Source organism: Brachyhypopomus gauderio, chromosome 5 (assembly GCF_052324685.1).
Source record: "Brachyhypopomus gauderio isolate BG-103 chromosome 5, BGAUD_0.2, whole genome shotgun sequence".
Taxonomy (NCBI): Eukaryota; Metazoa; Chordata; class Actinopteri; order Gymnotiformes; family Hypopomidae; genus Brachyhypopomus; species Brachyhypopomus gauderio.
In genome coordinates this window covers 15,919,699-15,946,246 of record NC_135215.1, presented here as the reverse complement: position 1 = coordinate 15,946,246, position 26,548 = coordinate 15,919,699, and the positions used below count along the sequence as shown (strand labels likewise).

General features: G+C 42.2%; 3 protein-coding genes and 3 non-coding genes across 6 annotated transcripts; all 6 read right to left on the bottom strand.

The window, feature by feature from the left end:
- Positions 1-128: 128 nt before the first annotated feature.
- On the bottom strand, positions 129-4,838 carry LOC143514637 (small ribosomal subunit protein uS7). The gene is made up of 6 exons (XM_077006067.1): positions 4,738-4,838; positions 3,477-3,582; positions 2,644-2,853; positions 1,884-2,012; positions 1,429-1,527; positions 129-248 (listed from the first exon to the last, which is right to left on the bottom strand). The coding sequence occupies exons 2-6, from the start codon at positions 3,579-3,581 to the stop codon at positions 180-182; spliced, it is 612 nt and encodes a 203-aa protein (XP_076862182.1). The 5' UTR covers position 3,582; positions 4,738-4,838; the 3' UTR covers positions 129-179.
- LOC143515604 (small nucleolar RNA SNORA3/SNORA45 family) lies at positions 2,174-2,308 on the bottom strand. Its single transcript, XR_013131170.1, has one exon. It is a non-coding gene; the product is annotated as a small nucleolar RNA SNORA3/SNORA45 family (small nucleolar RNA).
- On the bottom strand, positions 3,284-3,416 carry LOC143515597 (small nucleolar RNA SNORA3/SNORA45 family). The gene has a single exon (XR_013131163.1). It is a non-coding gene; the product is annotated as a small nucleolar RNA SNORA3/SNORA45 family (small nucleolar RNA).
- Positions 3,662-3,793, bottom strand: LOC143515578 (small nucleolar RNA SNORA3/SNORA45 family). The gene has a single exon (XR_013131145.1). It is a non-coding gene; the product is annotated as a small nucleolar RNA SNORA3/SNORA45 family (small nucleolar RNA).
- Positions 4,839-10,336: 5,498 nt separating the features above from the next.
- On the bottom strand, positions 10,337-16,555 carry ppt2b (palmitoyl-protein thioesterase 2b). Its single transcript, XM_077006041.1, has 8 exons — positions 16,021-16,555; positions 15,058-15,211; positions 14,743-14,838; positions 14,425-14,532; positions 13,720-13,803; positions 12,528-12,612; positions 12,347-12,401; positions 10,337-12,180 (listed from the first exon to the last, which is right to left on the bottom strand). Exons 1-8 carry the CDS (start codon positions 16,201-16,203, stop codon positions 12,037-12,039), a joined length of 909 nt encoding a protein of 302 aa, XP_076862156.1. The 5' UTR covers positions 16,204-16,555; the 3' UTR covers positions 10,337-12,036.
- Positions 16,556-17,321: 766 nt separating this feature from the next.
- cratb (carnitine O-acetyltransferase b) lies at positions 17,322-26,026 on the bottom strand. The gene is made up of 15 exons (XM_077006040.1): positions 25,585-26,026; positions 24,931-25,149; positions 24,311-24,429; positions 23,349-23,402; positions 22,855-23,020; positions 22,094-22,268; positions 21,650-21,740; positions 21,413-21,500; positions 21,219-21,319; positions 20,741-20,860; positions 20,417-20,539; positions 20,075-20,210; positions 19,912-19,974; positions 19,589-19,726; positions 17,322-18,712 (listed from the first exon to the last, which is right to left on the bottom strand). The coding sequence occupies exons 1-15, from the start codon at positions 25,630-25,632 to the stop codon at positions 18,509-18,511; spliced, it is 1,845 nt and encodes a 614-aa protein (XP_076862155.1). The 5' UTR covers positions 25,633-26,026; the 3' UTR covers positions 17,322-18,508.
- Positions 26,027-26,548: the final 522 nt, after the last annotated feature.

The window sequence follows — 26,548 nt, the reverse complement described above, 5'->3', positions numbered from 1 at the left end:
CACACCAGTAGTATTTTCCAACGTCCAGATATTTGCAATGCAATGGTGGCTCTATCATGAACCTCAATTCAAACCACACTGTCCACATGAGCAGATCCGGCCCAAGATAAGTGACCAAAACAACCAAATACAGTTTGTTTAAAATTTATTTCATTCTTTTGTAGAAAGCAACAGACATTTTAACGGTTGGACTTGGCTACTCTCTCCAGTTCATCCTTCTTCTTGATGGCGTAAGAGTTTGACGAACCCTGAGGACACAGACATTTCGGAAGATAAGACAACTCAGTGATTCTCCGGGTATTATAAATCTGGAGTGAATCTCTTTCAGAGCTGCTGATTGGTTAAGCAATAAAGCAGCAGCCAATGAATGCAGCACACCAATATGATGAGAGATGCAGCTCGACTCTCTGGACACATCCCAGTTAAGACTGCTAGGAATTCAACCTACTCTATCCAGACAACAAAATACTAAACAAGATGGATGTGGGTGTTGTAAAGAAAATCCCAGTGTCCGAGGTTTTGAACCAGAAAACTGAATTCTACATCGCACTATAAATGTATTTTGCCTCAGGATCATTAGACATCAACGTCACCAGGGGTGCCCATTACATCGATGGGCATACATGTAGATCGCATGACAAAGTAGTGGATGAATGACAGGCCATCGTCCATCTGCACTAACGGTTGTATATATACACCGCCCCGGTAACAATTTACGTTCGCCACCCCTGTAACAGCCAGAAATATGTGTACTGTCTCTTTAAGGGAGCGAGTTGAGTGCGCGTATGGAATACAGTTTTGTTGTTTTTTTAGCTTTCTGCCATAGACCGACTCAGACCACTGCTTTTTATTTTATTTCTGTAAGTAACGCATTCAATGAGCTTTGGACAACTCACCAGTTCATGTATGAACAGTCAAGTAGTGCTGGAGCCCAGGTTTATTTTGGTCAACCAGCAAATAAACGGACTAAGTGTAATACCACCAGCGCGAGTATGGGTCAGTGATTCACCTCTCCTCTGTGTGCTTCGTGTTTCATTCGCCTGTTCACTGTCCAAGTTCACTTCTATCCGGGACAGAGTGGATATTTAAGGTTGAACTAACTCCGAAAAGCGTTACAAGCATAGAATTAGACTGAATAGATCTGTTTTTATGGATCGGTCACATTGTCACCGATATCCGATCTTTTCCAATATCGGGACCGATACAGATATTAATATCGGAATCGGTGCATCCCTACAAATTACGTTCGCCACACCCATCAACAATTTACACTTGAGGCGAGGTAGATCTTTTTGACTTCGTCATCTTATAAGTAGCTCGCAAGCTGAAATCTTGTGGGCACCCCTGAACTTCACCATGCTGTGTTTTTCTTCTGAACTCTTCAGGATCTCTGGCACATGGTCAGGTTAGCTCTGTGTGTTCTGTTACCTTTGCAGCGTTGATGAGCTCGTCAGCCAAACATTCAGCAATGGTTTTAATGTTCCTGAAGGCAGCCTCTCTTGCCCCCGTACACAGCAGCCAGATGGCCTGAGAGAGAGAGAGAGAGAGACACAGAGAGAGAGAGAACACCCATTAACCTTTCACCACCCTGCGCATTCCTACACTTAACCTCACTTACTAACTGGCTTGCAACTATTTTAATGAGAGGTGTGGGTATATTTGTTTGAATGGAGTAAGTAAATTGGGGCATATTCAATCTCTACAATAATACTTTCACTTGACTTAAGAAAAAAAGCCACATTTTATTTAAATAAAGCTACACACTTAGTTTTATATTTGTTTGAATGCTAAAGAGTAGCCTATTGAATATGGCCTAATTAAGTGTGCATGCACTGGTGATGCTGTATTTAATAAAAGGCAGTGAAGAGTGTGCGTGTGTGTACCTGGTTGACCCTGCGGAGTGGGGACACATCCACAGCCTGTCTCCTTACTGTACCAGCACGTCCGATACGGGTGGAGTCCTCACGGGGGCCACTGTTGATGATGGCATTCACCAGCACCTGCAAGGGGTTCTGCAACACAGCAAAGAAAAACATCAAAATTGGATGAATTCACAATTACAGCCACAGCTGCATTTGTAAAGTCACTTACTACTAAGTTCTACTAATATATATTATATATGGAGTAACGAACCATAAAGCATTCTTAACTTGCTATGTCACAGAGAGAAAAGGTTGTTTTCGGAGCTGGTGATTGGCTAAGCAATGGAAAGCAGCAGCCAATGAATAAGCAGAGAAGGTTTGTTCTGCGAGAACATTAGCACACCAGGACAATGGATTGCATGTGAGGATGTGACTCTAGTCTCGCATCAAATGAGGGAGCGTCCTTTAACAAAGTGAGTTAATAATTTGCATCAACTTGTGAAACAGCAACAGGCCCCATCTGAGGTAATTAAACTGAGAACAGATTTATGGTTGTGTTACATCTTTCCAAAAAATGTCCAGTAAGGAATAATTTGCCAAATATAACACACGAAACCTGTGTTCTTCAGTTTGAACAATATGGTTCTCTTAGAATGTCCTCTAGCCAAAAGCCTGTGTAAATACCCAATTAACATCATTAAAAAAATATATAAAAATATATACTGCATTTAGCATCACCACGCATGTTTGGTCTGGAATGTGCTCCACGAAGGGTTCCGACCTCGCCAGTCAGCAGGTGGATGATCTCGAAGGCGTGTTTGACGATGCGCACGGTCAGGAGCTTCTTGCCGTTGTTACGGCCATGCATCATCATGGAGTTGGCCAGGCGCTCCACAATGGGGCACTGTGCTTTGCGAAAGCGCTTAGCAGCATAGCGCCCCCCAGAGTGCGGGAGGTACTTGGCGTACTTCTCCTTAGCGGCAATGTAGTCCTGAGCAAAGGAGGCAAAAATCCAGCTTTATGGGCATGATAATGGATTATTACACACAGTCAAGTCATGTAGTCTGGACATTTTTTCAAAAATGTATTAAGCTCTATTTTCTTCTCACCCACTTTTACCTTTTCATATTTATAGAGTGAACACCTCTCTTACAACCCCAAGCTTTATCTGGACAGACGAGCATAATCTCCAGAGGTGTCAATTCCAGGTTCAGAAAGTAAGTCCTCACCAGGATTTTGCTCAAGCTTGCTAGATTTTCTAATTAGTGCAATCCAGGTAAAATTAGTGGAATCAACGCAATCTAGGAAGCCTGAGCAAAATCCTGGTGAGGACTTTTAATCTCTGAACCTGGAATTGACACCTCTGCTAATCTCTAAGGTCACAATTGCTGAAACGCGCTTAGCTGCTTCAAAGTTATTAGGAATGTTTCAGAGCTGGTGATTGGCTGGGCAACAGAAAGCAGCAGCCAAAGAATAAGCAGAGATGGTTTGATCTGCGAGAACATTAGCACACCAGGACAATGGAGTGTGTGAGGATGTGACTCTAGTCTCGCGTCAAAGGGAAAAAACAGCAAGACAATTTAACTTGCAATGCGTTTCAGAGGCCTCACTCACCTGTAGGGAGATGTCATTGATCTGGACATCATCCGTGCTCCACTTCCCAAACAATTTGATCTCGGGGGTCTCAGCCACCGCTGGTGCGGTCTCCCACTCCGCCATCCTGAGGACAGAGCACCCTCAGAATTAGAGTTCCCCCGGTACCAGAAGGTATTTTAAATGTCGATTTATACCACAGTATTAAGTGTTTCTGAGCTGGTGATTGGCTGGGCAACAGAAGCAGCAGCCAATGAATAAGCAGAGAAGGTTTGTTCTGCGAGAACATTAGCACACCAGGACAACAGTGTGTGTGAGGATGTGACTCTAGTCTCGCTTGAGCACAGCTGGTACAGAAAACACCCAAACTTAAAATTGTTTTAAAAATCAGATTGAAGGATTGAGTAAAAGTTTTTTAAAGCAATTAAACAAACCTTTCCCTCATCATGCCTCATTATGGAATGAAAAAGAAATCCGCCTTGTTCTTCTATTGATAAATCTAGGAGACGAAATATTGTTGAAAAACGTACCAGTTACGAACACGGGTAAAATTAGTTGCTGAAAACGCATTTGGTTTCGCATGTTAATTTTCGTTGAATTATCAGAACCAAACCGGGAGCGAATTAACTCCCTCACGAAAAAAACCTGCGAATTCGGCAACCAGCCATAAGTCCAATTTATCAGCCGAAAACGGACTAGTTAAGCTCGACTGCTTCGTTTTGTGCACCATGAAATACTGACTAGACGTTTCGAGTAAAACTGGAAGTAATGGACGCAAGCGAGGGACTCCGTGTGCGCCAAAACCCCACACTTTGTGGGCCAGTTAACCAACAGCCTGCTGAACCAACCAAAGCAAACCATTCACATCCACGTCCTTGTAAACGTGTCTAAGCGTCCACCAAACACGACACACCGGGCCACAACGCAGCCTCGCCAGACACCCGATCGGAAACCTCTGTTTGCTAGAAATCTCAAAAGACGAACTTTTAAAGACGAAACGATTATATTAATTATATTCGGACACAGACTCGAACAGCTCTCGACAAAACATAAATACACCCAGACGTTTGTAACCCTGCTGGTTAGGTTAGCCAGGTCTCTAGCGAGCGTGGCCGGACCACACATGGGCTCGAGAGAAATAGTATTTTATTAAACAGAGCTCCATTCGTCAGGTCTGCGGATCCGTTTATCTTGCCAGAGAGTTAGAGAAAATGTACCACACGACAATTGTTCGTTCTAGGCTGTTTACATGCTAATTTCAAGCATTATTTCCCCCACTCACTTGTGCGCTGACCCACACCGCACTTCGCAGAGACAGAAAAGGGACTGTCGACGGTGTATCGCGCCTACATACCCTTCGGCGGAAACGCCATCTTTTACTTCCGGTGCACATATGCTTTATGGGATTGTAGTTTGTCCGCTGATATTCCAAACCAGGGCTTCTTAAGGGATCCCGTGCATTAAATTCACATAGTTATCAGACCCACCGTGAGTCAAATCAGGTACAAGGATCTTAGAGTAGGAAATAGCTAATTAACTTACGTGATCCGCTGTGCACAAGCTCACATGAAATGGCTTGGCAGAACCTGTAATCCGCGACATAAAAATGATCCTCATTAATCAGTGTTGACTCAATAGTCCTTAGCTCTTTTAATAGTTTCAACAAAGGCATTGAACATTATTTTAACAGACCTGTAGATGTTTAATTTTAATACTGTTAGAGTGTAATAATTAGTGGGTACGGTTTAAATGAGAGCAACAGATACACTGAAGGGTCATTATCATTATAAAGTGCCTTTCAAGGTCCCAGTCAGAATCACACATTTATTTTCAATTTAATGTAAAATAATGATGTTTTGAGTTTTTATTACAAATGTATAATCATTAACACATATATCTATACTATATTTACCATCTTGGAGTTATTTTTTATTAATTTGTACTATTTTCTTTAAGTGTGTGTAGGTGATTTTACCATGTCTCTCTCACAATAGTGGGAGCAACTATGAGTATAATAAGTCATTAAATTAAACAAAATTAAAATTATTTTTGTGGTCTTATTATTATTGACAAGAACTTTCATAAATGGGTAATTCTAGTAGTGTCCAACAGATATTTAATATAAATATTAAGTATTTAATACATGTCTCTCAAATCAGTGTCCATCCTGTCATTATGTTGTAACTGGTACTTTAATGCGGTAGCTGATGTCATCTGTGACATCACGACCACCATTTTGATGATCTTCAGTGATGACTGACACATATGACCCCTTATCAGTAAGTATTTACACCTTAATTTCACAATTGTCTTCATATTGTCTTTCTTGTTGCATGGTGTCGAGCTTAACATGTCCACCCTATCATGGGGAAATATTAAAAAATATTATTTTTCAAAATTTTTTAATATTGTCATATTTATTTTGAGGTCACCTTCACTACTCTTAACTCTGCTAGCTGAGGGGCCCCCATGTGTTTAGCAATTGCTAATTTTAGCTGAAAATGTCCACCCTATCGTTGTCCACCCTGTCATTAATACTTCCCTGATAGGGTGGACATGATGCATGACAGGGGGGACAGGTGGATATTTTTTTGACAATAATGACAATAATAACGTAATAAAATAACATTATACACACCTCTTGTTAACAATAACAATTGAAGTCAGACTGCTGGTTTAAAGGTGTCCTGCATCTGTTTTAGTTATGAGTCAAAGAGGAGCTGAAATAGCAAAACGCTACCGGGAGCGCCGTGATGCTGACCCTGACAGAAGAAGACAGTATCTTGAAAAAGAGAGGGCCAGGTGGAAGAAGGACAGAGACACTAGAAAGAAAAAGGGGATTAATGAGCTGAGTGAGCGAGAGAAGAGGGCAAAAAGAAAGAAGTGGAGAGAGGCAAAAAAAGCAGCCAGAGCAAAGTCCAGGGCCATAGTTTTGTCAGAGACACCACCCAGCACTCCTGAAACTCAGCCCGAGCCAGGGACCTCCAGGTTAGAAGGTGATCAAGCACCACAGAGCTTTTGTACAATCTCACCCTCCAGGAGACATGACCCAGTGGCCATCTGGGCCCACCTCGACCCCATTCTGAAACAAGTGAGAGAGCAGCATCCTGATGTCTGCACACTCCATTTTTTTAGTGATGCTCCAACGACACAGTACCATCAAAAGGGGAATTTTTTTCCTCCTCTCTACTGAACCCTTCAAGTATGGATTCAAGCAAATTTCCTGGCACTTTTTTGAAGCCAGCCATGGGAAGGGGGCTCCAGATGGGGTAGGGGGGGCCCTCAAGAGAACAGCCGACAAAATTGTTGCCCATGGGGAAGACATTCCGAATGCACAGACATTGTATGAGAAACTAAAAGGTCAAGAAAATTTGACCATTGGTCATTTCATGTCTCTGTAAATGGGAGGAAGGCACCCTGGATTGTTCATGTTTCAACCTTCAAAAAGTGTCCCTGCTGGCATCTGATCAGTCAAAAGTACATGTGAATGAACCAATTAAAAGTTGGAGGCCAGAAGTCATCGAAGAGAAGCACATTGGTGAATGGTGTGTAGTCAACTACGACAATGATGGGTACCCTGGTATCATTCTTGATGTAGAGGAGCACAGCGTGAAAGTTAAATGCATGCACAACAAAGGAATCAACAAATTCTGTTGGCCAAGTCCTCGTGATGACATCAACTGGTATGGGGATTGGCAGATTCTTTGCCTCATGCCGGAACCACAACTTGTTAACAGGCGTGCTTTCTCAGTTGAGCCATCTGTTTGGAAGTACATGGAGGACCAATTACAGTAGACCTAGATACGTGTCCTAATGTTCTGTTGAGTAGGCCTACGCTAGATGTTTTTTGATGTTCTGTTTTGATGTTATGTTGAGAAGCATATGTGTTCTGATGTTGGTGTATGAATTAACTGAGTAGTTTGTACCTAACTCATCCTTTTTAATGTTTTTCTGTACTTAATGAATTGCATTTGTCCACCCTGTCATGTAATTTTCCACCCTATCGTGCTGATGTCCACTCTGTCAAATTTAAGTTTAATGAAAAAAACTAAATATGTATTGAATATAAAGTAACCCTGTGTGTGATTTCCTGATGTCCAAATGATGACCAAACAAAACCATTAAAAAGTTTTGCTAGTTATATTTGTTTTTGTCATTTTATTTTAAAAACAACAAAGACCTATGGCCATCGCTGTAGATGAGCTGTAATTTTATTCTAATTTTAGTATTTCCCAAAGACTTTTCCCATTATCTGAAATGTATTAACTAGAAGAGGACACTCCCTACTGGTTGTCCCGTCTACAGCGGCAGCTGTCCTGTAATCGTTGCGTAGTGTGCGTCCCTCAGGTGGGCGGAGCCCATGATCCGTCTCACCTGAGGGTCGTTTGTTGGTCTATATATGTCTTGTCTTTGTACCAGTTGACTGCTGGTCATTATATCCTTATTTCGGATCATGTCACGGGTTTTTGGTTTGTGCACTTTCTATATTAAACCATTCTTTTTCCCTGAGACTTGGCGTGATCGCTTCCATTTTATTTCGCTCACCCTGCCCGTCACAGTTGAAAAATATGATCTGATATGATAGTTGTTATAAAGATTTTAAGAGTCTGCAAAGTGATTCCTTTAGCATTAATTCAATTAATCAAAAATGTCATTTTATATTCAGAGTTGACTGTTTCGATGCCCGTGTTAAAAGTGAATGACTAACTTAGTTGACTTCAAGTGTAATAACAAGATTATCACTGATGGTATGAGACAAAAGATGTAATAGAGATTCTTTCAAGAAACATCCTAATACAAATTATAAAACCACAATGGCTTGTCAAATGGCCTATATCTTCTAAAGTAAAAGAGACTCATTTCAAAATAATAAATAAGGTAATAAATAAGATATATCCTGTAGCCATGTTTCTTGAAAGAAGATTTAAACATTATGTGGATTCATGTACCTTTTGTAAGTCAGAAAATGAATTCCAGGAGCATTTGTTTTTTCATGTCAACATTCACAAAGTTTTAGCATGGACACTAGAAACTCGATTAATCTCAAACTTAACATTCTTTCTTTTGATACCATTTTACTTTATGCGGAAAACTTAAGTTCGGATTTCTCTGATGCCATAAATGTAGTCGTACTTTTAGCAAAATACCACATTCACTACAGTAAGTGGAGTGGTTAAAAGCCTTCTTTTCTCTTTATGAATGAATTAAATTCACATTACTCTTCATTAAGTAGATTAAAAAACTTGGAAAATGCTAGAAACATCTCACACCAAATTTCTCTAGAAATCTATTCTAATCTCATTATATGGCTTTGCTCTCTGTTTTATGTATGCACTGTATGTGTATATGCATATGTGTATTATTGTTATTATTTGTCAACGTATCATTTTTTTGCCAGCACAAGTTCATTTAAAATTATATTGATTCTACAGGGCCTATGCTGACTTTTACTTTGCAAAAGTTTGGTCTTTACATTCTACTGTAGAGAAATTTTTGTTTGTTCAGCACTGAAAGCTAGTGTTTCCTGTATGTAGTTAACGTATGTGTAGCCGCTCTACATGAATGTCACCTTCTCCACTGCTAAATTGCCAGTCATGTTGAGTGTGAATTAAGTTTTTGTTTAATCAGCGCTTAATGTCATGCACAGAACATTTCAGGATGCATGGCTTGAAATGGCTTTCGGTCTTTTGAATTTGCATTGAATTAACATGGTTTTTTGACAACATATTCAGGGGTAACAGTAGGTAAATGGTGCCAGGTGCAGTCCTTGAATTTGATGTTAACGAAGGTGTGGGAACCCTGGTTTTATTATATTTAATAAAAAACATATAGCTGAAGCTTACATTTATCCCCGACAGGGTGGACGTATTTTGCAATATGCCCATATTTTGACATTCTGTATTTAATTCATAAAAAGTGTTTAAGCCTGACCAATATGTATTTTGAACACCTAAGGGGCAGCTTAATAACAAGATTATAAAGTGAAAGGGGAAATCCTACCTTTTTCTTATCGAAATTACAATGTCTCAAAGGCACTTTATAATGATAATGACAGTATGTCTCTTTCCCTCATTCAACATGATCTTGACATTGCGTGGACTGGGCACAGGGGGATTAAATGCACATTTGAACACATTTTCTAAAATGCAGATGACCAAAGGGAAAACAAACATCAAGATCACATTAAAACATGTTCATGAGACCTTTATACCACAGAGCACTTATTAATCCCAATAAACACATGGTGCTCAAAATCAACAAAGCAATCTTTTTGAAACTGGGGTTTTATTTGACCAAAATTGCATTGACAATGTTCCATAAGCCATGTTTTAGTATTCAAAATATATCCACGGACTTTCTGATGAAAAAATTCAATTTCTTGTGAAAAACTGTAAAAGCACATTGGTTTGAAAAGTGGAGAAAATGACAAATGTCCTTTATTTTTTGTGCCTGCCCAAAATAGCAGAGTACTAAACAACCAAGTCAGATTTAACTGAATGCTGCAATGAAGTAGAATTAATAATTAGTAGCTTGGTTAAACATTGATTAAACAGATCCCTTGAAACATTCCCCATTATACTGATCAATATTATTAATCACTCCTGCTTAAACAGGTTAAACAGACAGAACAATAAAACTATATTTAAAATAGCACATTCCTCACAGAGTCTTTAAAATAAGACATATTCCATAATGAGTCAAAACTTTCCCTTTCACGTCAGGTTAAACACAGAAAAATGTAACAAACTTCAAAACACACACTAGGTTGCAATGATATTGCATTACCTTGCAAACCTGCTCCCTTGTCTGTGAACAAACTGCAACATAGCAGTTGTAGTTGCAATATTCCTAAAGTTACAATAATTACAGCTATGTTTTCATGATAATCAGGTGAGCCAAACGAGCTACAAAAAGTCAAGGGAAATATTTAAAGCAGATGTCAAACTTTTTTTTTTTTTTTGCTGTTCACCAAATATAGCGCTTAAGTGCCAATAGGGGTCACTGTTGTTTTTTGAGTAGCAACACTTTTTTGTAAACTCAAAGTAAACTGTAATAACAATGCATTACATTCCAAGGTAACAGGTCTCATCCATCAAGTAGACAAGCTAAATATTTTACGAAAAATAGCATTTGCAACTTTTGCAAAAGGTCACAAAACATTGATACTTCTTCCTCCTCACTGAATCTCTTTAAATGACCCTGGGGAGTACTGCCACAATGTCAGTGTTTATACATCCCCCATAATTAGGACTCTCATCCATAAAGTGTGGCAGAGAAACCTGATGCGCTACATCTAGTTCAATATGTATTGTGCAATATTCCTCTCTATCTTTCTCATTAACTGTGGAAAAGTTTATTTCAAAAATAGTATTAAAAAAAAAACAAACAAATAAAAAACCCCACCTGTTCTCATATTTGCTGTGAATTTACCCCATTGTGACATGAGGACTATGAGAATAATATAAACTTCCCTTAAAAAAAAACCTCTTCCCTCTTTAAAAAGCAAATTATAATACTACTATCCATCATACACCTGAGGCTTCAGTATGTTGTGATTAAATGTGCCTAGCATACCTCATGTGAAGTCAGCTTTAATACGTTGCTAGAGTCCTCTCCTCACCCACTCCTTGCTCTTCAACACTTCCTTCAAATATCATTTTATCTCCTTCCTTCTTTATGGCTTTCTGTCACGCCCTAGTTCTTTCTCTCTCGCTCTCTCTGTGTCTCTCTCTCTCTGTAGTCTCACAATATTTTCTCAGACAGTTGGAGAGTAAAATATCTCAAAGGTAAAAAGAAAATTGCAGCACAAGAATTTTGACTATTGTAAGATCTACAATATCAACTATTCGGTCTTGCTGTGGGGACGTCCAGGAGCAATATTTAATATTTGTGATTTGTTTGCAGATGGGGGCTGGATGGTTCATCATAACTTTGAGAACAAACCAATGATTCTCACTGGTTCTGCTTGACCACTAGAAGAAATACCAATCCAAACACAGACTACTAGGACACACTTTGCTTGCTGATACCAATCCACATCTACAACCACAAAGTTCAATTAGTTGTATTTTGAGTTTTTCGGGTTTAAATGATAAAAGGCTATGTATTGCTCCTTAAAAAAAACCAAATGGGATAGGGGGTGATTTTAAAAATCCGTGATAAAACCACATCCATTCTTGGGTAGCGTGGTTATGTATGGACAGAAACGTTCTTCAGGCACTGATTTGCTTTGCATTGCTTAGTTATAGTGTGCTTGTGAGTGAATACACACGCGCACACACACACACACACACACACACACACACACACACACACACACGTAAAAATCTGTTAAAAACCTAAAACAAGAACAAAGACATGTCAGCTATCTAAAGGTGATGCAAAAGTTGTATGATGCTCACTAAGGAGCAAAAATGCATTTTAGCGTTGTTATTAATATGCCTCACTAACAGGCTGTATGAATCACTACTATCACTTCACCATACTGTATTAATCATAGAAAAGTTTTAACCAATAAAATAGTCCTCTCTGAATGTGCACACGTGCACGTGTGTGCATGCGTGCGACTGTGTGTTTGTTTTCATTTGAGCCACTTCTCTATACAGGTTTTATAAACCATTTCGTTGGAGTGCCAGTAGATGTGTGGTACGCCAGGCACTGTACACATCTCCAGATCCCCTCGAGCATACAGAGTTTTTAGTCCAAACGAATCTCTCAGGAATGCCTGCAGGATAAACACAAACACGCACCAATACAAAAAACATGTAAACAATAACCAGTGGAGTTGGATGTTTTGGTGTGTATTATATGCGCTTTAGAAATGCCATTAGTAACTATTAGTAGCCTCTGGTGGAAATGACTAATTACCACTTAAAAAATTAATTACTTACATCCTGATACTTCATTTCCACAACTGTCTCATTGACATCATAGAAGCCAAAATGACTGCAAGAAAAAAAAAACAGCACAATCCATTCATAATGGGCCTTGTTATTTACTGGTAAGATGTTGACTTTAACTGCAGTTGTGTGCTGACCTACTGATCAAAATGTTAAGTGAGAGTTGACCAACCTTGACTGCCATGGCATGATGACGCCATCATCTGGTCCACCAATCAGGACAAGCTTTTTAATGCGCAGGAAATTCTCTTTCCACACTGTGGATGTGAACAGGATATTAAACTTCACATTTCTGAGTATTAAACACAGGATTTCGCCCAGTAGTAAACATTTAGACCGTTAAGTCTTTATCTCAAGAGCTGTGTAAAGGAGCTGGCTTGACCAACACTTTAAAACGTGCACGAAACAGCTTTACTATAGAAAAACTGTCCATGTTAAATGCCTTAATGATTTCATAAAACAATGGGGCCCTTAAAATCACTTCATACCTCCACATTCAGGAGCTTCTAAGTTCTTTGATCAATTATACTAAAGTCTGATCAAATTACACACTTGGCAGTGGAGAAAGAGTCTATCATAGCAACCGTGCTACTGCAATGGGGCAGTAATGGCCTGCTGGTAGGGAACTGGTCTTGTGACTGGAGGGCCGTGGGTTTGATTCCCAGACCTGAGGCCATGACTGAGGTGCCCTTGAGCAAGGCACCTAACCCCAACTGCTCCCTGGGTGCCAGGCTAGGGCTGCCCACCGCTCTGGGCACGTGTGATCCACAGCCCCCTAGTAATCACTAGTGTGTGTGTGTGTGTGTGTGTGTGTTCTAACTGCATAGATGGGTTAAAAGCGGAGGACAAATTTCGATTGCGGTGTAAAAATCACAATTGACAAAATATGGCACATTTACATTTACATTACTGACCCAAGCTCAGATTCCACCAGCATCACAGCTAGGTGGCTATGTTTACTCATTTCCTGAAATTCACTTCCTGTCTGTATAAATAATTCTTATTTATGTATGTGTAAAAAGCCCTACTACCATGTGACTTAGGACTTCATTCAACTGCAAATACATTTACCCCATTCGGCAGATGCTCTTATACAGAGCAACATACAATTTCAAGCATGTCTTCCACAAAGACATTTTGGTATAACAAAGCACTTGCCCACAATTCCCCACAAGAGAGACCACATGGTTACCCATTACACTATTCTTCTGCAATAGTGACAATCTGCTAGATTATATTAAAATAAACAACAAAACCGAGTACTAAAGTGTAATTGTGGCTTATAAGGCCAACCCTTCATCAAGAGGAGACAACATCCCCCTGCTGAGACTTTTGGAACAGCTGATGTATTAGTGCATGTTTACCGGTAGAGTTGGGATGTGACCTCTCATTGTTCAACAGTGCCAGGTAGTCACTGCTGTTCACATACATTTCTTTGTGGTGTGGGTCTAGCAACAGACAAACACGTGCATCAGTTAGGAACACGGGCACGGACACTTACAAAATCCAGTTCCAGAACATTCCTGACACACAGCTTCTCTTAAAAGCCTCGTAACTGCACTCAAATGGTCCTGTATTTTATAGCATTGTATTATATTGCACTGCAACTCTGAATCTAGGTTTCACTGACTCTTGTTTCTGGCCGTATGTGAAGTTTAAATGTATTTTTAGACTTCAAGCTATTTCTCCTAGCTAAGGATACTTTTGGAGTAGAACCATGTACGCCACCACATGAGTGTCTTGTGACAGGCTTTGGGGAACACTCTTGTCATATCACACTTTACTGGTTTGAGGAAGAAGAGTGTGTGCTAAGCTTAAGGTGTGGGAACGAGCTCACAAGACAGGGGTTTCCCAGCTGATTTATGAAGGAGGTCATTATTAGCTCTTAATTATGAATTATGCTAGTAAAACAATGCAAAACAGTAAACGCTGTCACACTATGACCTGCACGGTGCAGGAGTGAAACGTCCGATCCTCTACATGTCTGTCTGATGCCTGTCTCTCTCTCCAACACAACGCAAGCGCTCTATATATGCATGTCTGGCACCACTCCTCTCTTGTCCACTCACCATTCCAGTAGTTGCAGATGGAGATTCTCTGGCCCAGATACGTGTAGCAGACACGGAAAATATTTGACTTGACAAACGTGGGAAAGAGGTACTTCAGGTAGTCGGTGTCTGTTGGGCAAAGATAGTAAGCACACAAATGAGTTGAAAACTCGCACCAAAAGTTACAAACTAAACCACAGTGTCCACAGTGGTGTGTTGGAGCAGAGAGCCTTCCTTCAACACCATGGCACAGTGTTTTAAGCCACATTACGGGTTTAACAATCAGACGTGCTAGAGCAGGTCTCCACTAAAGTATGCTCAACAGGAAAAGAGACTGACCACCATACTGTCCAGCCTGAGGTGAGGAGAGAGAGATGAAGGAGTGAACGTTGTGATCTGGAAGGATAGACAGGATGCCTCGACATATCAGCCCTCCTGCAGCGGGTGAGAGGAAGAGACATGAAGACACGAGGAGAGAGGTAAAGAGAACGAGAATGAGTGTGTGTGTTGAGATCACTAGTGTCAAAAACAGTGGAAGCACAAGAGTGGAACAAAATCTTGCTTAATTTAATTTCTGGAATAATAAAATACTTGAACAATGTGAACATACAGAATGAATGTTAATGTGTGTGTGGTGAGCACTTGAACACAGACCTTGGGAGTAGCAGATCAGGTTAACCCCATCGGCTGCATTTTGTATGATGGGATAGATAGCCTCCTTGAAGCCCTCCACCTGTTTCCATAACGGCTCCAGGCTGGCGGAGTGATCAAACAGGTCAATGACTGACACATTTGTGCCAGGATGAGTCTGAAAAGGGGAGGGGGGGGGGGATGTAGAGGTCAGTGTCAATAAATTATGAATGGGGCTCTTTTCTGAGGTGAGATGTTCATGTTTACCAGATAATGAAGGAGCTAATAAGTAACTTACGCACACCAGCATCTGGATGACGAAGTAGAATCATAAACATATTTCATACGATTTTGTATTGATAAAAGGTCATTTTAGACCTACTCTATAGTCACGGGACCATGCAAACAATTCTGGAAGCCCACTTACGTTTATCATCTCCATCTTATAATTTTGAAGCATAGTATTAGGACTATTGCATTCCACGTGACCGAGTAATTCACACGGGAGCTAATTTACACCACATCACTCAATACCAACTTATCCGACTTAACAGAAAGCTCTTTTTAACGATCTAGTCCGAGTAGTCTATTGTGGACTTGCGGCCGAGAGAGACCAAATAACGTGTCAAGGGCACTGAACAACATGCAGTAGTTCAGTTCTTCTTCAGCGCTTTTATCGTCCACTACATTCTGAAATAGCCGCTCGAAATGTAGTTTTTGTGATAAGCCCCATCTAATCTGAATTAGTTGAAACATCCTACAATCGTGTGCAAATGTTCCGGGTTGCGCCACGATTCGAGCAAACACATTTCCTTATCGAGGTTTGCCTTCTTCAGAACAACTCTCGACAGCGCAGTGCAAACTATGAGAATAGCAAGATATTAAAACAGACATGGCTACAATATGCTAAATGCATCGTTGATCAAACAAAAAACAATTACTGCTGATCGCAGTCACAAAGTAAAAAAAGAACAATTCTCTAGGTACCTGGTTGATGAAGCGGTTTAAGTCTGCGAAATCAGCAGAACTATCGAAGAGCCCGTGGACAACAATCACTGGTTTATATGCAAACACTGCGGAGAGGAGACAAGAACCAAGCAACGTCCACAAGAGTCTGGTCTGCCCGCAGGTTCTTTGGAAAGGGCTACTTGCGCAACAGCGCCTTCTCATATTTCCAAATCACGTAATAGAAAAAAACATAAACAAACGGACTTAAAACCAAATATCAAACGAATCATTAAATGTAACTGAGACAGGTTCCAAATTCTGAAGTGTTGTTTCCTATGCCTGCTTGTCAAACGTCTAGGGGAGCTATGGGTAATGATCTTCCGCGGTCTTCTTTCTGTTTCTTTAATGTCGTAGAGAGACCTTCATCTCACTAACATGTTTTCCCGTTATGTCATATTCTGAAGACCTTTTACTCAACACTAACAAACGTAATTCACTTTCTTTCCATGCACATTTTATATCTACAGCTTTGTTTGTTCCGGTCTCAATCTCCAGATCGAATATGCAGGCACAATATACGTCATTTCCGGTGTACAACCAACGCCACAAACCTTTCTTGTTTATCAAATAGCTACCAGACACAGTTGATTATATATGCTGTAATGAATTATAGATCCCGTGGTCTTAAATTAAACATACCCAGTAAACTGCGTTTATCATACAGTCTAACCCAAAACTAAGTCATAGCTAATGTGGCCTATAAATGTAACAGTATTTGGCCTCCTGAGCAATATTTGATTCACTCAGTTCGTAAACAAAGTACAAAGGGGGGAGAAAGACAACAAAGCAGATAATTTAAAATCATTTAATTTAACTGATTAGAATCGCAAGCAGACATATATGGCAACCAGAATAACCCAGCATTAAAAAGTCCAGTTTTGCCCTTTGAACATGACACATTTAACATATGCATCTGCAACTAAAATAAGATGATTAAATCTTTCATGGCTGCTTAGGAAATTTTGGGGCGTGTTGTGCAAATAAAAAAAGGAAGTGTGACCTGTAGAAAACAGATACTGACCTCGGTATCTAAGGAACTGATTCAGTACCTTATCTGAATCAATGGCCTACATTTTAGTCAATTCACAGACACAACCAAAACACATCCAGGATATCCCTACTAATCTGACCATAGGCCAATGGACAACAGTAATGCAGCATGCTCATGTTGGGTATAGAGTAAAGTCATGAGGGGGTAGTATTTTTTATCTAGTTTGAACAGTCTCTGGATTTGGCCAGTGTCAAACCAGGTGATTCTACACAAGGATGTGAACAGAAGCTCAGGTCGACATACTATTTATTAAGCCTTTCCATAAGTGATTAGAAAACAGGTGAACAATTAAATGTAGGTTAGCACACAAATGTACACAGTGAACACAGGCAAGCTGCTGCTTTTCAAACTCAAAAAGTACAATTCCAAGGACACATTTTTATGTAGATATTTGTAGATGTAGGCAGAGCTCCCAAAATGCACTGCAACTGCAATAGCGTTCCATGTGGGACACTCCACGGACGCACTCCGGTCAGGACGTCTGCCATCATAGCAGCTAATAGGGTGGGATGAATTACACGTCTTCCTCACCGTCGTATGAATGAAGCAAGCCATGGATGGTTGCATGTCCAGCATTTCTCAAGCGCGACAGTACAACTACACTGTTCAGTCTTTGTGATGCGAAGCGGTCACTCAACTCAGCTTTAAGCTGGGCTCGGTCTCTTCAGCGCCCTCTAGTGCTCATGTGTAGATGACAAACCTACAGTGAGGCACAGCTGTTTCACCCAAACAAGTCATCTGCTAACAGAAGACACAAATCCTACATCCTGTCTAATGGGCAGGATCCATTTGACCTACGTTATGGGATCCATTTTACCTTTATGGGAATTTCACTAATACAGCAACCTCTACCTCCATTTCACTCCCTCGTTTTATAAAACAAGTGTCATCAAGGGAAGTCTGACCAGTAGCACTGGCAGGGTAAATAAATGACCATGAACAAATGTCATGGAAAAGTCAGATATGGTGCAGCTTCTCCACTGAGAAGTCAGCAAAACTGGTACATTTCAAAAGCACAAACAATTCAATTAGGCCTGACTGCAGATATAAAGATAGATTTAAAAGTGTCTTGCAAATTAACAGTCATTACTGTTGCTCGAACAGTACACGAGGAAGCAACTCCGACCACTCCTGAAAAGAACGGCCTCCCTAACCCACAGAAGCCCAGCATTTGCATCTATTACAATTACTAATACAAATACACTTCAAGTTTCAATGGCAAAACGTTTAATGTTTGAGCCTTTGGGTTGTTTAAAGTTAATGTGCCTTAAACAACGCTGGATAATGCTGTGTTTTTATACTCCTCCTGCCTGGACTCTTGAGAAGTCCTCCTGAAGACCAGACAGAACGGAGGATAAAAGGTTCAGGTGTAAAAAGGTTCAGTCCTTGCTCCTATTCTAAGATTTTACCACCGCTCTATGGAGCAGGCTGCAGTAACTCCTGGATGTCACAGAGGGCACTCTCCAGCGTAAGAGCCAGGTGCTCTGCATTGGTCTCCTCGCAGCAGTTGAAGGCGGTGACAGAGAAATGAACATGGTCCGACTGTGGGTTGTAGCACACGGCGTACCCGTCTGGAACCAGAGGCCCAAAGCACATGACGCTGTCCGTATTAGTGGGAACCTGGGTGTGAAAACGGACAAAGGATCAGAACACGCCATCCACAAAGACAGTGGAAAAGGTTGAAGCTCAAACCCCCAACGCCAAAGTGATGCTTTCAAGATTCCCATAACTGCTAGCGAGAATGTTCAATGTGTTACTCCACCATCTTGTAGTAATACCATTTTAGGTTTACAGTAAACTCCAGAGACCCCGGAAGCTTGGCATAGCCAGCACTTCACTACACATGCTGGTTCTACCAGTTGGGCAAAGCTGGGGATCCGCCTCCCACAATTGTCACTGATGCTAAAGCAAAACAGAACCGGGGTACACTCTTCAACATGCGGCACTGGGTCAACAGAGCCTCTGACGCATCTGTGTTTGTAAGCATCTCCGCAGTGCTGGAGTGGGTTCAGACTCAGCATTGCGCTGGATCAAATGGCTCATTCGCTTTCAGACTTTTAGATCGTTATCGTCTGTTGACTGGCATGTGTGACTGCAGCAGCGTCCCACGCAGGAACGCTGACACAGGACTCGGCTCCGCTCCTTTCTGCTTTGGTTTCTGTTTCAGAGATGAACACTCCAAAAGTACACCCGACCTTTGCTAAGATCATGAATTTTACAATGTTTAGCATAAAGGGTTTGATCTTCACGCATCATATGTTTATGATACATTGATGAATATGAAAGTGTCTTAGTCTGTAATTCTATTGCACTCTGCCGAGTCATTCTATAAGTTATTTTGAAGGTCAGTCCAGCCCTGCAGCTCATGTGATTACAGAAATGCTAAACCAACCTACCTGGTTTGTGCCAGAGTGTGGTTGTAGTGTAATATTGTGTCTCTACACACTTTGTTTTCTGCAAGTTGCACTTCTTTATTCTGTTAGTGCAAACTGGTACCTGTCCCGTCCGCAGCTTAAAGTGTGTGGCCAGTCCATAGGCTGTGTCCATGAACATCCTGGGAATGCTCAGTCCCTCCTCGATGGCCTGCAGCTTTAGACCCAGGAGGTGGAGATCTATACCCTGGCCCTGAAGTGCCTGATCAAAAAGACCCACCCAGAAAAGTAGTATCAGTAATGACCACATTCACACACATCATCATCAGCCCATATGCCCTATAGATAGTCTCTTAACTTAAATTTGTCAAGCAATCACACATTTCTGGACCCAGAGAATCTGCCAAAAATGGTGTGAGGTACTGTTTACAATGGAGTGGTGAGCACCTGGTCTGTGAGCTGACTGTACGTCTCCGCTGCCTCTCGGAGCAGTTCCACCTTGGCCTCTCTCTGAAACACGTGTATACACATACACACACACACACACACTGTGACAGGGTGCCAATTTGCATTTCCATTTTTCTAACTGGATATGTCTCATATCACTCACGGAGACAGCAGGGTCATCGAATGCTTGGCTGAAGCTAAGCATCTGATTGGTTGGAGAACGGATGTAGTCGGTGCGTCCTCCACGAAACATTCGGAGCGAGGCGATGTCACATGTGGCACACACCTCATTGTGTACTCTGGTGACACAAACCAAAACACACCAGCTACACACACATCCAACAGGAAACACAAACTTCCACAGATCTGGCCCAGACCACCCTCACCTTTAGTACCAAAACAGGAAGTAGAGGGAGGGGTGGTTTTAATGGCAGAAATAATATAATAATACTAATGTAATTATTAGGAACAAGACAAAAACATCAAAAGATGGGAGCCGGCTGACCTGTAGTAGGCCAGCTGGATGGCCAGCTGTATGAAGGAGTTGGGGCTGATGTTGAGCTTCTTGGGAAACTCCTTGCCAAAGCGCTGGAAGTTGAAGCAGGTGACATCCAGGTCGTTGATGAGGCTAAACGCACAAAGTTGATTGGTCAGGTGTTTCATTGCCAGCCTAACAGTAACTAAAGGTTGTCAAACTACTAGAAGAGTCAGTGCATTTTTACATCCCCTCCCCCCATGTGCAAACATGGACCAGACCATTAAGCAGAGTCTTTTGGTCATTAACCAGGTGGGGGAGGTTGGGACATGTGAAGCCACAATGCAAACTCACATGTCAAGATTCTGCTTGGCCATCTCAATGTCCCATTTGATGGCGGGGTCAATGTAGAAGTAGAGCTTCCTTGGCATGGGCAGAGGGATGAGAGGTGCTCGCACCATCTCTGGCTTTTTACTGGAGAACGGGGAGAAGAACAGCGAAGGGGGGGGGGGGCAGAGGGAGAACAGCAGGAGAAAGAGCACTCTGAGGTCAATCATCTATACCAAAAGCACTCATCTGTTTGCAATCTTTAAACTGCATGGTTTATAGTTCAGGATTAGCCTCAGTTCAGGCACTTACTGAGAAAACTAGCTCTGATTATAACATTTAAAAATAAACAAAATGTCACTATGCTATGCTATATGCATGTTTGTCAGTATGGCAGCATGTGGTGTAGTAGTGTGTGTACTAGTACTGCACAATGTTGTGTAGCTGTGTGTGTACCAGTACTGAAGAATGTGGTGTAGCTGTGTGTGTGTGTGTGTGTGTGTACCAGTATTGCAGAATGTGGTGTAGCAGTGTTGCTACTGGAGGCCCTTCTGCTGTGGCCTGTTCATACAAGAGTCCCCATGAGCCATCTTCACCTATTACAAACTAGAGAGGTGGAGGTAGATTTAATTAATAGGGGATTGGGGGGGGAGATGAGACAATTAACAAAATTTAACCAAGTACTGCAGCTCCACACACCTGTAAGGTTTTATCAAACCAGCGGTTCCCACTGTTTGAATAAGTCCCTCCTCCATGCAGGATCTGAGCTGCCATTCGGCTCGCGTACCTGCCAATCATTTTCCAAAGAAAATGAATCGAGTACACTCAAGAGTGTTTATTACAAACTTAAGATCACCGTTTCAGTAATATTTGTTCCCTTTCACCCACAGAGCAAAAAATACAAACAAAGCAGAGAGGGAGGAGAGTGATGCGTACTTCTCGTCCGAGATCTTCATGACGGGAGAGTCGAGGCACAGAGTGAAGAGCCCTTTCTCAATCAGCCTCACCGAGTCCTTATTAACCCTATCTACAGAGAGCAGAGGACAGGAGAAGAAGACCTTATCAAACAAGCCAGATGATGGTCAGGACAACAGACAGACACAGACACAGAGAGAGACAGAGAGAGACAGACAGAGACAGAGAGAGAGAAAGCGGAGCGGCTTTGTGGGATGCCGTTATTGAGGGGCAGCAGTGAAGGGGTGGGGCTGGTAGTATTTAATAGCATGTTGCTATAGTGGTGTATGGAGCACACTTGTGTTGTGCATGCATGTTTGGTTTCAGTGTTGAGGGTTTGAGATGTTTAAGGGTTTAGTGCACCGTTGTGGTGGTGTGTATATTAATGCTGAATACAGAGGGGCTGTATTGTGCATCACGGGGCACCTTGCAGCAGCCGGTTGTACGCCTGGCCCCAGGTGTGGCGGTGCTCACTGGTCAGGATTCCAATGGGCTCCTTATCTGTCTTCCATGACTGGGAGCGAATTCGGCAGAGCTGAGCATGAATCTGACTCTGCGTGAGCGGAGTGCCGTCACTATTGTAAACATCTAGCTGGAAAAACTGCGCACACACACAGGCCAAATTAGTGTACTTACATCTATCCTCTTTTGCTACCACATTCTGTAACATAACCCTAACCCTTCCACAACAAAGAAACACAGTGTGCTTCCAGGTTATTCCAGCATGCACCGCAATGGTATCTACCCCCCCATCAGACTGGGATACATAGCCAGACCTCTGAGAGGGAGTGGCTCCCCCAGAACAACACCTCTGAGAGGGAGTGGCCCCCAGAACAACACCTCTGAGAGGGAGTGGCCCCCAGAACAACACCTCTGAGAGGGAGTGGCCCCCAAAAACATACCTCTGAGCAGGAGTGACTGTATTGAAGGTATTTTTGTACCCATCAACAGCCATCTGCTGACATTGGGCTGTTTCATCAGATATGGGTGAAAAGCATCACTACTACAAACAAGCTATAAACCTGCCAGGCTGGTTTCAGTCAGCAGCCTTTTGTCACAGCCATGTTCAAACCTAACTGCCAGTTGTACTGAACCATCAAGGAAAGATAATGGAAGACTCTGAGTTTGAGTCCAGCCACACTAAATACAGCATGGCTGTCCCTGGCACGCAGGACGGCAGGACTCACCTGGTAGTTGCGCACCACAGTGATGTGGGTGGGGCCTCGGCGGGGCCGGCCGTAGTGCACCACGTGGTCGTGGTTCGGACCTGGGACGCGGCAGGACGAGAAGAGCTGGGGGAAGAGCTCCATGCACAAGGGTCTTCCACGCATGTACTCCACCGGCAAACGGCCACTGGGGTCAAGGGGTGAGAAGGTGGGAGAATAAGAGCGAGCTAAGAGGGGAAACGAGGTGGGCAGTATGGGACAGGCTGCGTGACAGAAGGAATGAGAGGCAGCAGGCACCGCTAGCCGACAGGAACACGCTGGTATATTTAGAAGCAGCATGGAGCCCAGTATTTGGTGCTGGCACACACAAACAAGCAGATGGCTGTAACGAAAAGGTTAGCGGGGAAACGTAGCCGTTTATCTCTCTCAGAGTTCAGACAGAACAAACCAGCCACTGCGTTCACACTGTTAAAAATAAAGTGGCGGGACAAAGTGGAGGACGAATGGGGACAAACCTGTCGACTCTGGCCTTGAAGTCCAGCACAGCAGAAATGAGCTTGGCTGCAAACCTGAAGGAAGGAGACACAATCACGTCTTACAGTCGCATCCCCAACCGCACGCTTCAAGCTCAGTTACAACTACATGCTTCAACTACATACATGGAGACAGGCAGGACACAAGTGTGTGCAGGGAGAACTCTGCCTTCATTCAACAGTACACTACATATTTCATGTAATAAACCAGGCCTGCACAATATAGCCTGCATTCATTCATTAGCACAATACTGGCCTTTGCAAGCCAGTGATATAGTGATATCACAGATGGATCCAGTATTCAAAAATAGACACACTATAAATATAAATATTAGGTGCTGCGAATCACAGATGTTCCTGTTTTGAGCTGTATGAGTGTTTCGATGAATAGTGGTACCGATACAACAAACTGTAAACAATCACAGTCAAATTAGCCAACAGTCACAATAGGCCAACTTGAACAACATTTGTTTTTACCTATTCAAACTGTGCAACACCAGCACAATCAAAACAAAGCACATGCTTAATCAGGCAATCAGTGACTAGTCTCAACATCCTGACCTCAGTCCGTGAATGTAAAGGAACCCTTTCTCACTTAGTGCACCAGTGACGCTTAACGAGTTCACCATGTGCCCACTACTGTGTCAGTAAAGGTATTGTCTGATATAATGGACCCACAGGAACAGTCAGTAGAGCATTGTTAAGGAAGCAGACCTTGACCTGTGGCTTATGCTGCACATTCGAGATGGACAATTCTGACAGCGAGCTCGAGAGACGGAGTAATACACAGACTATAATATCTTAACCAAGCGACCCCATTATGCATCAGTATTACACATCAGCCATTCCATGTCGCAAGATTTCCATACCACTATGTATGGAGATTGTGTAAGGGTCTAGAAATGTATGTGCGTGCGTCTGTGTGGACTGAGGTTGTCACCCACACTAGCTGGCCCCTCCAGTCGGAGAAGTCCCGTCTGGGCAGGGAGATGGCTGGGCTGGAGTGAACCGCGAGAGGCTGCCGGCTCTCAAGGTAAGCCCACTGTATCCACCAGTCAGTGATCTACCACAGGGGTCAAGAAGGTTGAAGGGGGTGTTAATGTCATAGTACACAATCCAGTAGAAGGCCAACGTCCAAACTTAGGGAAATTCATAATGGAAGCCATTTTAACCTCATAAAACACCCCAGTAATTAAACAAAAATATACATTCATACAGAGATACTTAATAGTAAGTTACACTGATTTCCTACACATTTTCACATTAGCAGGAGCGCCCTGTCTACTGCACAATTGGGGAGAATGGAGTAAGTACATAATTTCAAAAAGCCCATCATTATGACATGTGGCAAATCTACACATCACCGGCGGTCCCAAATGGGTCACTAGCCCACTGGAAGACTATTAAAAAACATATTTTAAGAATACGCCTTAAGAATGTTTTAAAACGTGCCAAAAAAGCTTGCTTTCTAGTTTACGAGTACGTGTATCTGATCTGGATTTAAACAAATAAGCACCAACACGAACACCAACCAACATTTAAACACGTGGGTTTAAATGTTTACCCAGTTGTGGGTGCTTCTGGCCCGCTTCTCCAGGCCGTTCTGCAGTCGTTCTCCCAGCCCGCCGGAGCTGCTGAAGCGCTGGACCATCTTGTGGGTGTGTTCCAGCTCATCGGGCGGCAGTAGCGGCTCCAGGGCCCGCAGGTAGCGCTGTAGAGTCTGTGCGAGCGGCGGCACGGGCTGAGGTGGCACGGCGGGGGAGTGCGCCTGTCTTACAAAGGCCTTACCCGGGAAAGAAAGTGATTTTTTATGGTCACCTTCAAAAGTAAATCGACCGCAGTAATCTTACGCATAGAATCACGACCCGGTTTCGTCCAGCGCATCAGTTTTATTAAAAAACAAACTCGTGAAATATAGGACGTTTAAAGTTGATTCAGCAGCCATGGTAGTGTCATTTAAGCTAGCTAGTCATATAACTTTATATGGGGCGGTTATCAATAGCCGAACAAGCTCACTAACAAGTGGATTAACAATATTTGCAACTGCAGACGTTAGTCAACAAGTTAACGTTGCACATGTAACTTAGCAGTAGCGTTAGCTAGCATACATATTTAAAACATCCACCCACTCCCCCTCCCAAAAGACGTTGGCTGGCTAGCTAACTTGGATATGCTAGCTAAGATTAGGTTAAGTTGTTTTGGTAGGCTAGATACTTACCCTCCTGCGAAGAACGATGTTTGCTCTTGATAACTTCTCTAAAATCATAATTGTAAGCTATTTGTAGCTCACCTCGAGATGTTGAAATCGAATTCATAAATGTGTAAACAAACGCGTTTAATTCGCAGTGAGCCTGGACCGTCATCCACTCCTGTCTGATATAAAAACCCCCTTCGGTGTCCAGCAGTGTACACACAGCCACCGTCCTGGTTTCCACACAACGATGGTCTGAGTTAAAAACCACTGTCCGCTTCTGCTTCTTCTTGTTTTTTTTTGTGAGGGATCGTCAAACGTCGGTTTGAGTTCGTGATCCCCAGCACATGTGCAGTGTTTTCCCTGGTTCAGGAGGGCCCCGCACGCCAAACCCTGCCGTATTGTCCCGTGCAGACGCGCACGTCCTCCCGCACCAACAGTCCTACCGACATGGCTCAAGTAAACCAGACGGCTCGACGCTTCAGACTGTTCCATAAATACAGACGTGCAATATTTTTTCAGTGACCCTTTTTTCAGTGAGACCTTTCTGGAATATGAGGGTGATGTCATTGGAGTGACTATGATTTGATTAATAATGATTATATTTTTGTTTGCTATATCCTACCTGCTTAACTGTGTGAAATGAAAATTCACATAATCTTTTTTACTAACACAGCTGTTTATATCGCGTCGAATTGACTAATATGCTATAATGTTAAAATTTAATTCCATCAATTGTATTGTTATGTAACGTATGTTCAATGCAAATTCTGGCATTTAGTTTTACATCGGTTTATTGTGAAGGATGTAACCAAGTACGTCTCGTATTCCACCAACTCGCCAGCCAGGTTTGAAAACTCATCGGAGGTTTCGAGATTAGCCCCCAAACCCCCTTTCTTAATTTAATTTAAAACATTTGAAATTGTCTTACAAGTTTGATAATATTTGTTTTCAAACTTTATTATATTTAAGAGTTTATTTACAGTGTATT